Source organism: Peromyscus californicus, unplaced genomic scaffold (genome assembly GCF_007827085.1).
Source record: "Peromyscus californicus insignis strain IS unplaced genomic scaffold, ASM782708v3 Scaffold_10__1_contigs__length_136768540, whole genome shotgun sequence".
Taxonomy (NCBI): Eukaryota; Metazoa; Chordata; class Mammalia; order Rodentia; family Cricetidae; genus Peromyscus; species Peromyscus californicus.
The window spans coordinates 28,175,827-28,193,165 of NW_026294391.1; the positions used below are offsets into that span (position 1 = coordinate 28,175,827).

At 42.8% G+C, this 17,339-nt stretch overlaps 1 protein-coding gene across 4 annotated transcripts in view; it reads left to right on the plus strand.

Moving 5' to 3' along the window:
* Positions 1-17,339, plus strand: part of Nhs (NHS actin remodeling regulator) — a 342,196-nt gene that overhangs the window by 255,785 nt on the left and 69,072 nt on the right. The window contains exon 1 of one of the 4 annotated variants that reach the window (XM_052721185.1): positions 1,920-4,817. The exons of the other annotated variants lie outside the window; for them this stretch is intronic. Within the exon in view, the coding sequence (XP_052577145.1) occupies positions 4,592-4,817 (226 nt within the window). The 5' untranslated portion in view covers positions 1,920-4,591. Of the gene's footprint in view, positions 1-1,919; positions 4,818-17,339 lie in introns of those variants that run through there. 4 annotated transcript variants of the gene reach the window in all.

Genomic DNA, 17,339 nt, shown 5'->3' on the forward strand with positions numbered 1-17,339 from the left:
CTAGATGAAATTATGTAGCATTTTACAATCCATTTTCCCAGCTCCAACAAAATAGGTGCCAACTAAGATCTGTTGGCATCAACGAAATACTCAATTAAGCAGAAATGGTGAGTTTTAAAAATGTATATGCCAGCATGTGGAGAGAGGCAGTATTTCAAAAATCAAGGAGTCCATGAATGTTAAGGGATAGAAGTAGAGCCTGTACTATGGAATCCCCCAACATAGCTGGTGGAAGAAATAAAGCTTTGAACGTGCATAGGCTGGACAATACAGAATTGCCTGTTTTTCTCAGAGCTGCTGAGCTTCCAATGACTTTAGCTTTCTGGAACACAGCCCTAAGCCTTGAAATAAGCGAAAGCTTACCGAGAAGGATGTTTTTCAAGGCTATAAAGAGTTGTCAGTGAGCCCGTGCATTTCATCCTGAAGGCTCTTGCTCAGACGATTAGTTTTTTAGTGGACAGATGTCACCCAGCTATGGGTTCGTTTTAGAGCCAAAGAGACTGAAGCCAGAAAGTAGCTCCAGGTAAACATAAGGAGGGTGTATGTATGGTGGGGAGAGAGGTGAACTGGGCCCACTGTGGATTCCAACTCTAGGGAAGGAACTAGAAAGAGGGTGAGAGGAATGACAGCTAAGAACTAAATATCAAAGAACACGAGCTTGGAAATCCAAAAAGTGTCTTAGAAATGTGTTACCATAGAGACCAATAATAAGCCTTCTTAATAAAGACCCTAAGTAATCAGCAAAGCATTAAATTGTGTTTTCTATCGTCTGATTAAAGAGATAGGAAAATGAATTACTCAAGGTAGGCAAATTCTGGAATAAAATCTCCAACATTTCGGTAGCTTATTTTTCACTTAGCTAAGTTTAATGCAGGTCATTGTCTAGTCATTTGAGTACCCATTTTGGGGCTCCACTGTCCCCATGAGGCCTCTGTTCAGCCAGCAGAGAAGAATATAATAGGGAATGGGTAGGAGTTTTATGGGTGGTGCCTGGAGACACACATCCAGTGTTCCATTGGTCAGTTCCTCTTCTGTTTCCAACCTCATGCTGGCAAAAGGACTATACTTTACCTAGGATTAACAAATCAGTGAAAAAGAAGAATTGTGTTTGAGCCACACTGTCAGTCAGAGATTCAAAAAGGAGAGTCTGTGGCTAAATCCCACCTACTCTCTGGTTTTTGTGAATAACACAAACATTTCTTGGAACATATGCATTCTTTTTGGCTGTTTTTGAGCTACTACAACAGACAAGAGTGGTTATAGCAGAGACCATGTGACTTGCAATGCCTAAAATACTTTCTGTCTGGCCCTTTTCAGATAAAACTTGCTGTAGATCTTCACTAGTCTAAGGGAGGACACATTTGCAATTCTTTCTCCTGAGACCTGGTATTCCAATAAAAATAAGCACGACACCCACATGGACTTGGGTATAAACTAAGTCCTTAGAATGTTAGCTCCAAAGGGCATTGGTCCCTGCTCTGTCTCTTCTAGCAGTCAGTATAATACTTGACAGTAAGTGCTTCCATTTGAACCATTGAGCCATAGAAAACCTCAGGTACCCTAACCACAGCACAGATCATGGGAACCCCAGGGGAAACATATATAGTAGGAGCACTGTATGGGAAGACCTCAAACACAGGAAGGCTCTACCTTCACTGAGCTTTTGCTATATGTCAGGCACCAACACTGTGCTTTATAACTGTTGTTTTATTTACTCTCTTAGCATTCCTCTAAATTAGATATTCTTACATTCATGTCACAAGTGAAAAAACCAAATAATGGAGAAGTTAAAGAATGTAACCAAAGCTGCACTTGCTAATGGATATAGAAGCTAGGATTCTTTCTGAGGATCTTATTTTTTAAAAAAGAGCTAAAGAAAAAAAGACTCTGGTATTTCTGAGTTCAAAGCTCATATTTGTTTTATTTACTCTGTAAGACTTGCTAAAACCCTGTTCAAATTTAAATAATCTGGTCATATTAATTCCATTACCACTATTAAGAACCACCTAAGTATTGGACATTTCAATATGAAGGGGCAAAGAACTGGCAATTTTCATCACCATTTACAATTCTGCACTCCTCATTGTCAAGGTTCCCCCTTGATGAAGCAGCCCTGAAAACCTAGAGCAAGTAGTTCATCTGCTTTAACTGTGTGATTAGTGACTTGGCCATCAACTACCTGCAGTCTTGTCCAGGATTGCTGTGGAAGGTAGCCATTTTGTTCACCCTTACAGAAATTCTATTCTCAACACCTGGGAAGTTGGAGCTCACACACGACGGAGCCTTGCTCCCATTGAAGTTGGTCTGAGAGCTTGCTCCCATGAAGACAGATGGCCACTGAGCCTCACCCTCAGTGTAATGCAGCAAGTCTGGGTTGGGGCTTGTGGATATCATTTCTGATGCCCCCCATCTGTTGATTCTGCTGCTGTTGCTGGTCCTTCAAGTAGAAGGGCTAAAGAAAAAAAATCTGTGCCTCTCTTCTATCCATCCCAACCTTTCTATGAGTAGCTTCTCCTCCAGACTATCCCAAAGCTTCCCAGATCCAGGGCTGCCCTCCTCAATAATATCTCTGCCACCTAAGGCATTGGCATTCTTGATCACACTGTGATCCTGCAACTCTGTCATTCCCTAGCTTCTGATGTGAGACCTGTCCCCATCCTGACTTCCTGCTTCTCCGACTCATCTCTCTTCCTCTCTAGTCACCCCTTCCTTTGCCTACTCACCCTTTAAACTCTGGGGTTCATGGCTCACTGGGAAAGTGGCTACACCTTCTCTTCCCCTTATCTTTCTTGTCCTGGACACTGTCTTCCATGGGAACTCCTGCCAGATTCCCTGCCCTTGCTGGCTGCTGGAGGCCCTCCAAGCCTTTTGGCATGAGCAGGGTTGGAGGAGTGCTGCCAACACAGACGAACTTGGGTTCAATGTGATTCTTCATGTGACCACAATCATTAATTCATAGTAATGCCAATTAGGAAATATTCTTTACTCAAGGTTCCTGCGTACCCCGTGATTTCTTGTGACCTTGGTAAAATGTGTGCCTCACCACAACTGTGAATTATGCAGGAGTTAAAGGCCTTATGGACAGAATCTTGCTCATACATGCAAATCTGCCCAGGGCACCAACCTCCCTATTTACAAATAGACAACCCAGTCAGAAAATAGTCAAGTTTCCCCTAAATGAGTTTCAAAAGCCTCAAGACAAATGAGCAAAACCGGGCATTCCACAAGGCATCTTTGGATAATTTCATTCACTGGTTTCCTCCTTGCTATATATTAGATTGTATCTCATAAGCGTTGTTTTAAGTGGCCCTAAATGACTCTGCCTTCTGCACTGGCTTGTTATATATAGAACCTGCCTGCCTAAGGCATGGGCACACAGTGTCATGGTTTTTAATCCTGATTCACCCTCGGAGCTGGTCTAGTAAATCATCCTTCCCTGGAGATTAATACACGGCTGCAAAGGCATTGTCCTTGCAGTGTGTTTAAGCCAGGGAAGAGTGAGTTGTGTCTAGATGTGAGGCTTCAGAGTCCAGAGATGAATGGGGGGAGGGGATGCAATGTTACATTTTTTTCCTGCCCCTCTACCCATGTTACATGCCAGCACATGCCATAGCTGATCTTAGTCCTTTTGCTTTAGAAGGTGGGCTTGCCATGGTTGGCCTCTCCAATTCCTCTGCTATGTCCAGAGGCTGGGGACAGGGATGTGAGAGGGGAGCCACGGGGGTGCGGTGCTGAGCAGCCGCGGTGGGTCTAGCCTGTTGGTGATGTGCAGAGTCTGCTGCCACTCTGGGTATGGGTAACACGCAGCCACAGCGGTCGCACTATCGCACAGGTACAAGAAATCCGGATCCGGGATCCTCCGCAACCCCCAGCTCGTGGAAGCGCACAGGCCGACTCCCGCGCGCCGCCGAGTTTCAGGCTGGGGGCTGAGACCTGCAGATCACTGCGGCTGGCAGCAGGGGACAGATTCTTTCTAGCCAGGTTCTTTCTAGCCCAGTGGAGACCGGAGATGTTCGCGGAGCCGGGCGGCTGTCTGCGGAGCATTGGTGCAGCCTTGCCTGCTGCCCGGGAGGTTTGGCTGCCGCAGTCCTCCCCATTCACTGGGCTGTAAATCGAAGCTGTCTACACGGGCTAGGCGCTCGATCCCAGCGTGGCCCCGGGGCTTCGTCCCGCCCAGGTCTCCTGGCACCTGATTTCCCAGTGGTCAATTAGGTGGCTCAGCCTGCAGCATTGAAGCAGTGGAGGGGCCAATGCCCCTGCTTTGATGGAGCGCGCCGTGCGCAGAGACCTCCCCAGTCGACTTCCTCATCAGAAGGCAGCATCCATTCATAATTCTCTCTCTGCCTGCGGACCGAGTTAGACTGGAACTGGGCATGGATTCCTGAGATCTCTCTTCTTGCATCGGAAGGAGAAACTAAGATAAAAGAAAAAAAAAAAAAAAGGAAGGGGGAATGCGGTCGTAACGCACCAAGGCGCTGGAAAGCCCCCCTCCCGCCCCCGAGAGGCCTCTCCTTTGCGGGGAGAGGGAGAAGAGGCAGATCCCCAGCCCAGCGCCCCAGCCAGCTGCTGCTTCGCTGCGGAGCCGGCACGCATGCCTACCTCACCTGACGGCCGCATTCCCGGGGAGCCGGCACGGGGCCCGGCGGCGCGCCCAGGGCGCACGGGCGGTAGGATTTCTGCACCTGGTGAAAGATGCGCGGGCGGCTTGCCCAGGGCCGAGCCGGAGCCGGAGCGGACGCCGGGGGAGGCTAGCCTCGGCGCGGCACCCCACCGCAACCCCCCGGGATGCTCCATGACTCGCAGCCCAGGCCACGCGGGTGTGTGTGAGAGGGGACCAGCTTGGGGGGAAGGGGTATGGGCAATTGACATAATTTTAAACTAATTTTTCGCACCTCTGGGTTGTGGATGAACTTGGGGGTGGAGGAGGCATGGACGGCAGGCAGCCCAGCCGCGCGCTAGCCTGAGAGGAAATCCCCGTGGCTGAGGTCTGAGAGAGCCTGATCCCCTTGGCAGAGCTGAGTGAGGGTGAGCGGGCGGTCAAGGTGGACCACACATAGCTTGGAGGGACAAATGAAACCCTGTTGGTTTTCGAGGGACATTTATTATTATTTTTAAAAAAGCATATTGCAGCTGCAGCTTTGAAGTTTGCCGCCGCCTCCCCACCCCCTACCCCCATCTCGGGTTTTGGGGCGGGGCGCCACTTTTCCAAGCTGCTGTCCAGACCCTTAGCGGCTGGGTGGAGGGGTCTGCAAAGGCTGCAGTGTCTGATGTTGGGCTGCCTGAAGGGGACATGGGGACTTGAGGGCACTGTGAGTGGAAGAGCGACCTGAGGCTTGGCCTTGGCGGAGGGTGCTCTAATCGCTGAGAGAAGTCGGGGATCCCGCTTGGGGTTCTCTCCTGTTTTCCTGCTTTGCTACTTAATGTTGGGTGACATTTTGCCTGTGCAGGGGTTTCACTGTCATGGAGCTGTGACGCTGGAAGGCAGAGGAACTGTTAGGATGGGCTGGAGGAAAGAACTGAGAGAGCTGGAGCTTTTCAGTGTGTGGCAGTGTTAACCCCATCGATTCTGCTCCCTTGGCATACCTGTCCCAGGAGGTCACCATCCGTGGCCAGAAGTATGGCTGCCTGGCTGATTAGCCTTGCTGGCTGGTGAGCCAAAGCTGGACCAAGCCAGGAATGCATTTGCAGTAAAAGAGCAAAGCCCTACTGGCCTCCCTCAGGGGAAGGCTAGGCAGATCTGGCCATTGTGGAATAGTGTTCTGTCATAGCGATAGGCTCTTGAGTTTGGAAGCTCTTGTTTTATGGGTTTTCTATTTTGCAGTTGTGTGCCCCTCGGTCACCAGTTTGTTTTTCGCAGCTGCATGTGAGCAAGGCAAAGATAACAACATCTAAAAATAGCCCTGCGGCTGGAGATGCAGCTTGCTTTGACCCCACCATTCCAGGGCTGGGGTCTCCCTTCCCATTCGCCTGGTGGGAGCCAAACTTGAACTGCCAGCTATAACCTGAGAGTGGAGCCACACGGGCTCCAGGCTCAGGTCAAGGCTGGGAGACTGGAGTGCTGGTCTGTGTGAAAGGGCCGCAGCTCTGCCGAGCCTCATCCCTTCCTGTGGGAGACCCAGAGCAACTGGGCTGCAGGATTGGAGGATGGGAACCTGGAAAGGGATCTCTTCCCTGCCCCCATTCGTGGACATTTGGGCTTTACATTCCCTCTGAGTTGCACCCAGCATTATACATGGGGCTTCCTACTCTGTGTTTCAGGAGCCAGCAGGCCACTCCCCCCACCTTAAAGGAGTTGGGCTTTGAATACAGGGGAACCAACGGTCCAGGTAGCACTCAAATCATGCCAGCTTCATAGTGTAGCCAGGGTACCACTCCTTTCTTTCCTGGTGTGCCAGAGGTTCTCAGCCTTTCTGAGGGGGTCTGTCTTCAGCTAATGGGGCAAGAGCCATGTGGAATGAATTCAGAAAGGGGCTGAGGAATTTTCAGTAATGGTGGCAGATAAGAGGAAGCCCAGGTCCTCTTCTAGGAGTCCTAGGTTGTGTGACCCTGTTGGGCCTCTTCCATTATTTATTTTCAAAAGCCTCCATTTCTCCCATGGTCACTTTTCTTTGGTGCAAGGGTGGCAAATCCCAGCTTTAAATAAAATGGACTCTGTGTTCCTGATATGGTTGAATAATGGGAATTATTTTACAAGAATTCGCTGGTAATTGCTGAAAAATATAAATGGCCATTTATGTACAGCAAAAGAAACAAATTAAAAAGCAAAGGTGTGAATGACCAGCACTGGCTCCAGGTTGGAGCCATAACCTCTCAGGCAATTTCTCTCTTTCCTTTCAAAGTGAATGTTGATTTTGAAACTTTGCCTTAATTTTCTGTAGGTCATAACTGTAATCCTTGGGAAATATTAAGATAACAATCTTGATCTAGAGGATGAGACCAGACAACAGAACACCTGAGATATTCATCTTTCTGGTCTTCTCATAGTGTCTTGCAAACAACAACTGGTTTCCCTTAAAGCTCTCATGTTTAACTCCCTAAAGAAACACATAGGACAAATTACAACTAAATGCAGCCCAGTGGGCCAGTGTGTGGGCAGCCTCCTTTGGCCAGCTTAGAAGAGTAGAGGCTTAGATGTAGAGGGTTAAGAGACAGGGAGTTGGAATTCAGATTTCTCAAGTCTGTATCATTGGTTTGGCTCAACCTGTAACAAATAAAAAATCAATGATCTCTTGGTCTTAGGTTGAAGGTCAGTTTCTTCTTGAAATCAGAAGCTGAATTAGCAATTAACTAGGGGCCCATAAAGAGCATATCATTCAAGGAAGGCAACACATAAACCCTAAACCTCAGATGGATAACACAACATTCTTATATAAATAAAGTCTAATCAGCTTTGGGATTTGCTGTGAGAAGCAGCCTAATCTTGTCCCTCTTGTGGCTTTTCCATTCTCTGGAGACTTGGAGTCCCTGCTGGGTCCTTTGCCCAAGTCAGCAACAGAAGAAAATGAGATTGTGGAAGGTTGCCCTGGAAGGGGCACTCATCATCCAAGTCCATGGCCAGAAGGCAATCACATGACCACATCTAACTGCCAAGGGCCTAGGATGTATAGTCTGTGTGCAGTCTGTGCATGACTAATATATTCTCTTGCATAAAGGAACCCCCTCCCCGCTTCACCTCTGCTTTGGTGTTTTGAGTTTGACCAAATTCAGTTCAGAGCTCCATCTTAAAATTGATGATAATTCCACTCCTCCCTTTCCACCTCAAAGAGATTTTGAAAGGTGTAGAAACAAAAGGCTCTCAGAGAAACTGTCTGGGTTCAGCATCTTTAGGCAAAAGTCCCTGTCATTAGTCCCATTTTCTAGGTAACCTTTCCTGCATCCTGTAGCTAGTTTAAAGCAGGGCTGTAGTAAGAACCTAGATCCACATTTCTTGGCTCATACTCTTCCTACCATGCCATATTGACCCTGCCCTCTTAAGAGAGCAATTATATAAGATATAGTTTCTGAAAGCTGGCATCCTTTCCTAGTGTGTAGTCACTAAAAGAGCTATTTATATGATTTAAAATCCATGTACATTTCTTCCCAATTCTTACAGTACAATCATTTACAGTCAGGCAAAAAATAACTAGGCATTTATCTATGCTGTATACATATAATATTAGTTCATTCAATCTTCACAATAATCTTAGGAAGTAGGAAGTGTTATGATTCCCATTTACAGGTGAGGAAATGGAGGCATTAAAGACCTAGTGACTTCCTAGAGGTTTTTTGCTTAATAAGTGACAGATGGTAAATTTGATTCTGAGCAGGACAGTTCTGACTTCTTTTACTATGTGTCCTCTCTGATCTGGTGGATTTCTTGTCCAGTCCTTTCTGGGGTGTATAATTAGTGTAGACCATGATACTCAAGATTTAACATTTTTAGTCTCATCTTTTAGTGAGTGACCTTGAAACTGGGTGGCAGAGAGTCATTTGTAAGTTTTCTGAACTGGGGTTCTGAGCCCCAAGCCTATGAAATTAACACAAAGTATTGAACTACTTAGTGAAGAAGCCCAACCCCCAACCTCCAGCTCTAGCAGCATAGTGTGGCTTGCCTGCCTGCCTGCCTTCCTTCTTCCTTCCTTCCTTCCTTCCTTCCTCCCTTCCTCCCTCCCTCCCCTCCCTCCCTCCCTCCCTCCCCCTCTCTCCTCCTTCCCCTCCCTCTCTCCCTTCCTTTCTTTTTTTCAACACTTTTGATCTAGTCATCATTGTGTATGCAGTTACTATTCTGAGAGAACCCAAAATCTGTTTATTTGTGAGAAGGGTCCATTGAATGAGAAAAGACTGTTGTGATGTTGAAGGGTAGTGAATGGACATGGTGGGTGGGTACTTGACCTTGAGATTGCTGCTATTTGGGGTTCTTCTTTTTACTATTGTATGAGAAATCACCCCAAGCCTTATTGGCTTGAGCAATAGCTAGCTGCTTATCCGTTGGTGTTGAATTCTACAGTCTGGGATGAACTTAGCCAGCCATTCTGGCTAGGCTTTCAGGTGGCAGGTCAGATGGCATGTCACTTGAGGGCTAGATTCCCATGAGATGCCCAGCTGACTATGCTTCTGTCCCTTTTTCTATGCAGTTTCAGGGATTCTCTCTCCCCAGCTGATTCATCCAGGGTAGCTGGATGACTTACCTTACAGCTCAGGGTCCCCAAGAATATAGAGGCAGAAGCTGCTAGGCCTTCTGATTGAACACATGGCTAGTTTTCACAATGGAAAGAGGCAAGTGCCACGTCCAGGAGAAGGGATTAATTGAGGCCATAAATACTAGGGGCATGGAAACAGATTGCCACAGAGGTGAGACCTCTGGATTTACAAATTCAAGGTTTTCCAAAGGTCTCGGGAAGAGTTTACTGTACATTTCAAAGTATATAAAATAAAATCCATTCATTCTACTCAGTGAAGTAAGACCATTATGCATGCTTGGTGCTTTCTCCATCCCCAAACTAATGAACCATTTATAGCACGGAAGCCCAAAGAAAGGAGCTGAAGTGTGTGACTTCTGCTCTCTTGCCTCCTCTCATGTCTCAAAGGTATCCATCTTCAAAGACATGACAGGGGCCTAGAGAGATGACTTGGAGATTAAGAGCACTTGCTGCTCGTGTAGAGGACCTGGGTTCAGTTGCTAGCACCCATATAGAGAGAGATTCATAATTTACTGTAACTTCAGTTCCAGCAGATCCAATGCTATCTCCTGGCTTTGCAGGTACTTGCACATATGAAGTGCACACGTATACACTCAGGCACACGCATGTGTACATTAAATATATGATTTTTATTATTTAAATTTTTTCATAGTTTATTTTGATCATATTATTTCCCCTCCCCCATCTCTTTCTAGGTCCTCCCCACCTCCTTACCCACTCAACCTCATTTTTTTTATTTTTTCTCTCAAAAACAAAGAGCAATATAATAAAAATGAAATTCAAGACAAACCCCAATAAGTACAAAGAAAGAAAAAGCACAAACAAAAACAATCATGGAGTCTGTTTTGTGTTGGGCAACTACTCCTGGGCATAGGCCCTGCCCTGGAATGTGATTGATATATACAGTGATACTTCATTGAAGAAAACTGATTTTCCTGGAAGGTATTGATTGCAAATAATTTCTTGGTTAGGGGTAGGGTTTTCTATACACTTTACCTTCTCTATGCTGGGATTTTTTTTATCTAGCTTGCCCTTGTGCAGGTTTTGAGTTCGTGTATGTATCAGCCATATTATGTCTGGAAGACACTATGTTCTTAGAGTCATCAACTGCTGTTGGCTCTCACAGTTTTTCCACCTCCTCTTTCACATAGATCCATGAGCCTTAGCAGGAAGGGGTTGATGAAGACATCCCACTTAAAAATGAGTAAAAGTTGCTCACTTTACACATTGTCCAGTTGTGGGTCTCTGTGTTAGTTCCCATATACGACAAGAAGAAGCTTCTCTGATGAAGGCTGAACAGTGCACTGACCTATGGAAATAGCAATATGTCATTAGGAGTCATTTTATTGCTACATTCCTTTAGCAGAGTAGTAGTAGTAGGCTTTTCTTTAGTCCCATGACCTATCTAGTCTCAGGTTCTTGACGACTTTAGCAGTGAAAGAGATAAACAGTACCAACTCTCCAGCAAATCACAGTTTTAGAAAGTTGGGAGTGCACTAACTGAATGAGAAGGTGGGACTAGTTCTGATCTCCCAGAGAAAAATCACACACTGTGAGGGAACTTAGCATGCACATTGGAAGCCCTTGCTGTCTCAGGAGATAGAGCTTCTTTCATGGTTCATTTCATGTGTGGTCCTGTTCAGGTTATTTCCCCCAGATTCCAGAGTCACTATAGTCAATGGAGGTGCAAGGCTACTTGGAAACACTATCCAATTTCCCTCTCTTCAACAAGACTCAAGCACCTATACCACAGTCACTCAATCATCAGACGTGAATGCAGGTAGCTGATGGGTCACACCTGAGTCCTTCTCTAAGCATTTCCTCCACTGAAGAAAATCACTTCACCCAAGATCATGCCCTTTCCCAAATATTGACTGGTCAGTACAAGTCTATAAAGGCCCGATCATTTTATCTCAGTTTAGGACAACTCTGCAGAACCATCTCACTTCCAAACAGTTCCATGTTTCCTGGAAAACTAGTCCAAGATTTTGTTATGACTTCTTTTTGTGTCCAGTCCCATTTCATCCAGTTTCTTTACAGTTGTTGACCCAGAGAGCATTTCCTAACAAGATTCCTCCACACTAATGTTTGTATCAAGGTCTATTTCCAGGGAACTTGACTCATGAGAGTTTGTAAGCTAAGTTACTTCCTGTTCAAGGTTGGGCCACTATGAGCGTCTATAGAAAGCAAAATATGTGGCATAGCCCTTCACCAAATACCTCCACGTAGGAACAGATGACTGGAGCTTGACATCATGAGAAGATGAGCAAAGGTTAAGTCTGGTACCTCAAGGATTTTCCTCCTGATTACTCTATGCCTCACAACTTTCCCCCAAATTTTGTTGTTGTTGTTGATGGTGTTGAGTGTGTGTGTGTGTGTGTGTGTGTGTGTGTGTGTGTGTGTGCGCACACACGCACGTGCTTTAGGAATGGATGATTCATGACATTGATTATATGGTTAACAATTGTGCCTAAGCACTCTCCCACCTGATTATTTCTTCCTTTGGGCATGGCACTGGCAATCAAAATTTATCTTTCAAATTAAGGCTATAATTATATTTTGATAAAGATCTACCAATTCAATGAGAATGAAATTTTGAGGGTTGCCAGGATACAGATGACTCTGGGTTATAGAGAAGGGTTTGCATGCAGAATACTAATAGATGGTTCAGCACTCTTATCTAGACCTTTCCAATAGCATCTGATAATGCAGGCCCATCAAGTACTGTTTCTCTGTTATTATTCTAGGAGTATAAAAGTGATGAAAGATATGAGCAGGGGTTTATGAATGAAAAGGTGATTCATCAGATGTCTCTTGGTCTGCCTCACTCAAGTTAAGAAATACAGTAATAATTAAGTGGCATTACCTCAAAAATCTAGGAGACAAAAGCTTACTCTTATTTTCTCAAATCTTCTTTTGTTGTGAATAAAACATATATGACTCTGGGTTATTGGTTTTTGTAGTAGTATTTGCTCTGCTAATTACCTTGGACTATAGGACCCGAAGGAGGTGGTGCTTCTTGCCATTGTACGTGACGTCTTAAAAGGAAGAGGAGAGAGGGATCATGTGGTTCCTTCTTCTATCTATCTATCTATCTATCTATCTATCTATCTATCTATCTATCTATTTTTTATCCTGCATGATTGGACTCAGGATGACCTGGGAATTGAACCCGGTTCCTCTGGAACATCAGTCAGTGCTCTTAACCGCTGAGCCACCTCTCTCCTCATTTTCCATTTTCTCAGTTATTATTATGCTCCTTCTCAGGTCTTTGATGGAGTTGAAGACTGGATAGTTACAGTTACAATCTTCTCATATCTTAGCTAGAACATATTAAGTACTAGAGTTAGAATCTTCAGGATAGGACAGCTATTGGAGTAATCTCGGTAATTTGCCATTTACCTATGATCTGGACATTTCTGGACATTTAGCATGTCTTTCTTGTTTGATGTTGTTCTTGTTGGTTGTAGTTCCATTTTTGTTTATGATTTTACCCTTTGTTTTTTCTGGACAATACTTGATAATCATTCTTATTGTATATAGTTTGCATTAAGTCTAGAACCTTCTTATTTAGACAAAAAGGGGAAATGTAGTGGTATTTGCTCTGCCCATGACCTTGGACTACACAGACTCAAGGAGGCAGTGCTTCCTGCCATTGTACATGACCTCTTAAGATTTTCATTGGGAATGGGGACCCGTGTTTGCAATGAGGTTGACTCCCAGAAGATTAGAGACAGTGGACATTTTCTGATGTTATATAATAATTTTCTTTTCTATTTTATTGTCTGATTATTATTCAACAAGTAATCTGTCTGATAATCAATCAACAATCAACAAATAAAAGGGTCCTTAAGTTCTACCCGAGGAACCCAAGAAAGTTTAAAATGTGTGACAATAATAAATGATAATACAGTATTGTAGTTCTCAGCATAACATTATTAAGGGAGAAGAGGATAACGTGATTTGAGTTATGCGCAAGTTCTCTATGCTGAATGAATTTGATATACACAACCGCACCCTTCCCCAAACAAAGAATAGTACATTTTTATGACTCCTAGTCTCAGTACTCCTTTCCAGTCAGTTTCTCACTGCCTTTGTCAACCCATTATTGAGACTTTTGTCACATAGATTAGATTTTCCCATTCAAAGTTTCCTAAGTTGAATTGCTAGAATGATTTAAAAAAAAAAAATCTGGCATCTTTGATTCAGGATAGTAGTTTTGGAATTAACTGACATTGCAATATATAGCAGTAATTTGGTTTTTAGTTGCAAAAGCAATAATCCACTGTAAGAATATACCACAGTTTTGCTAGGTGTGGTGGCATGATCTTCAAATCCCAGCATTAGAGAAGCTAAAGCAAAATGGTAAAGAGTTTGAGGCCAATCTTGACTGTGTAGAAAGTTCCAGGCCGGCCTAGGCAACATGTAAAACCTTGTCTCAATGTCTCCCCCATCCACTGACTCCACCAAATATATGAATATCACAGTGTTTATCCCTTTAAGTTGTTGTGTTTCAAGTTTGAGGCTATTAATAAAATGCACAAGGATGCTCTTGCATAAATCTTTTTTATTGATTTCTAATTTTTCTTGTGTCAATACCTAGGAGTGAAATCGCTTAGCTATAGAGCAAGTGCATGTTTTGATTTGTGAGGAATGGAAGTGAGAGTCCTCAAAGAATGGTTGTACATTTTGTACTCGCATCAGCAAAGTGTCAGCATTCTCGTTGTTCTGCATTGTCACCAACACTGGATGTGTTAAGATGCATTCTAGCACATATGTAGTTTCATTGTGGTTTTACTGTATATTTCTTTAGTGACAAATAAGACTGAAAATATTTTCATGTGCCATGTGCTTACTAGACAGTCATACATCTTGTCTTGTGAAGTGTATAGTTGTTTTTCCTCATCTTCAATTGTTTTTCTCTTTTATTGAAATTGCAGTAGTTCTTTGTATATGTTAAGTAAAAGTTCTATGCTAATATTATAAATTACAAGCACACCTAGTGTTTTGTGCCATACTTAATTTTCTAATGATACCAATCTCCCTACTCCCCATGTTGGGGATTAAACCCAGACTTTTTTTTTGTTTTGAAATAGATTTTTTTTTCAGACAATATATTCTGATTATGGTTTTTCCTTCTCCTAACTCCTCCCAGATCCTCCCTACTCCCTACCCATCCGAATACACACTCTTCCTCCCTCCCCCTTCTCATTAGACTACAAACAGACATCTAAAAATAATAAAATATAAAAAACAAACAAACCAGAATAGGACAAAACAAATGAACAGAAGAAAAAGAGCCAAAGAAAAAGCACAGGGAACACCTATACACACACACACACACACACACACACACACACACACACACACACACACACTGGCACACACACAAAGCTGGAAGCCATAATATATATGCAAAGTACCTGTAAGGTTAAAAAAAAGAGGAGGGGCATAATTAGCAAATGTTCTACTACTGTGCTACATCCTGAACCCTGATAATCTCTTAATGAGCAGAAAATTTTAATCTGACAAAGTCCAATTCATCAGTATTTTTTTTTTATTTTTTTTTCAGTATTTTATTTTATGGCTAGACCTTATCAGAAAAATCTGCTTCCTCTAAGTTCACAAAGATTTTCTCAGGCATTTTCTTCTAGAAATTTTATGATCCTAGCTTTTATGCTTAGGTCTATTGTCCTTAAATTCTTATATATGGAGTGAATGTGGGGAGGTTAAAATTTTTGTTTTTTTGGTTTTTCGAGACAGGGTTTCTCTGTGTAGCTTTGCGCCTTTCCTGGAACTCACTTGGTAGCCCAGGCTGGCCTCGAACTCACAGAGATCCGCCTGGCTCTGCCTCCCAAGTGCTGGGATTAAAGGCGTGCGCCACCACCGCCCGGCCACGGGAGGTTAAATTTTATTTTTCCTTATATCTGTTCAGTTTTTCTAATGACACTTGCTTAAAAAGGCTTTCTTTGCTCCTATTAAATTGACTTACTACCATTTCCAAAATTCACCTGTCTATGTTTTGTTCTACATCTGGACTCTCGATGGATCTATATGTCTATCCCTTTCCAAAACTAGATTGTCTTAACTTGTGAAGATTTATAGTAAGTCTTGAAATCACTTAGTATAGACCCTCCAAATTCATTTTCTTGCAAAGTTATTTTAGCTATTCCATAACCTATGTATTTTCATATACCTTTTAGAGTCAGCTTGTCAACCTCTTTACACACAAACACACACACACCACACACACACACACACACACACACACACACACACACACACACACACACACACACACACCCATATATATGTATATCCCCTGGTAGGTCACCTATGCTGCAGCATAGACTTCATACTCAAAAATATTTGGACAGTACAAATTGGACTTGAAGGTTTTTTAAAGAGGACATAAAGTTGAGTGAATAAAAAGATGGAGGGATCTGGGAACAGTTGGGGAATGGTGAATATGAAATTCTCAAAGAATTAATAAAAAATATATATTTAAAAACCCATTGCAGAAATTTTTGACTAGCATTGTTCTGAGTTACTCATATCCATTGAATTTGGGATAAATGACCATATATAACAGTGTTATTCTTTCAGTCTCTGAATATGACATGTTCTTCATCATATAGGGTCTTCTTTAATTTGTCTTATCAATGATGGTAGATTTTAGTTTAGAAAACTTACACACTTTTTCTAAGATTTATCTCTGTGTATTTGATTATTCTGATGTTACTATAATTTGTATTCTCTAAGTTTTTTTCTTTCATTTCATTCTCTAAGTTTTCATTATACACACATGCACACACGCACGTGCACACACAAGCGTGCACACTCACATATATATCCTTTTTTTGTGTGTGGGGAGACCAGGTCTAGAACTTGCTATATAGAACAGACTGGTCTTCAATTGGCAGTGATTCCCCTGCCTTTACTTCCCAAGAGCTGAGATTATAGGTGTACATCACCACTTCACCCAGCTATTTGATTTTTATGTATTGATCTTATAGCCCATACAATGTAATACTTTTATGAATTCACTTTTTAATTGTAGCAATGCTTTGTAGATTCTGTAGGGATTTTTACCTACTTACAGTGTCTGAATAATAATGACCTCCTTTTTCTACCCTAGCTTCATGTCTTTTTACACTGGTGAAAGTAGATGTTTTGAATTCTTCTCCAGCTTAGAAAAAAGCACTCAGCATTTTACTATCAAGTATGATATGATATTAGCTGTAGTCTTTTTGGAGATGACCTTCATCAGGTTTTGATAATAGAGTTGTTGAGGCTTTGTACATTTTGTTGGGAAGCATTTGTTCCTCCTCTAGTCACTAAAAGATTACTATTAGTTGATATTATTGCTTCCTTAAATATTTGGATACTGTTCCCTAGTGATGAAACTACCTGGACCTAGAATTTCCTTTCCAGAAAGAGTTTTGATCAGTCATTCAATTCCTTTAGAAAATATAGGACTATTTATATTTTCTATTTCTCCTGTGTCCCTTGCTAAGTTCTTACAGGATTCTTCATAGAAGTTGTTGAGTGTATTAATGCTACAGACCAGTGTACACAGAGACCAATGATATCACTTGAAGTGGAGCAATGTTAAGAAGAGACTTAGATAAATAAGGAAGGCAGTCCTGGGAGAATGAATAGAGTAAGAAAAAGCCTTGCAAGTTGTTTCTCCTGTACAACTTGTTCTGATGGAAATGATTTAGGGTGATTGGCTGATTGAAAGGAGAAAGTAAACCTAATCCTTTTTTTTTTTTTTAAAGCAATGGTGAAGTATGTACTGGCAAACACTGCCTGAAAGACATCTGAGAAAGAATGGCGTTAAGAAAGAATAGAACGTCAAGTTTTGAGTATTTATTTCTCTGTAGACAACATGGTCTTATGTACCTAGTATGTACTTCTGACACCTCGTTATTATTTTCTCTGTTTTATATCCATCCTCTGACTGAGATTTCATGTTGTTCCAGGGGACGATCCCAACATTTATTTATACTGAAGTTCAGTGCTAAGCATGTACAAGACAGTTAATAGTTCATGAATGAATCACAGCTGAAAAGTTGAGTAAACAAATACATTAATGAATGAATGAGCAGAATGAGCAGGAAGAATGAAAAATGGTATCGGTTTAAGCTAGGCAACACT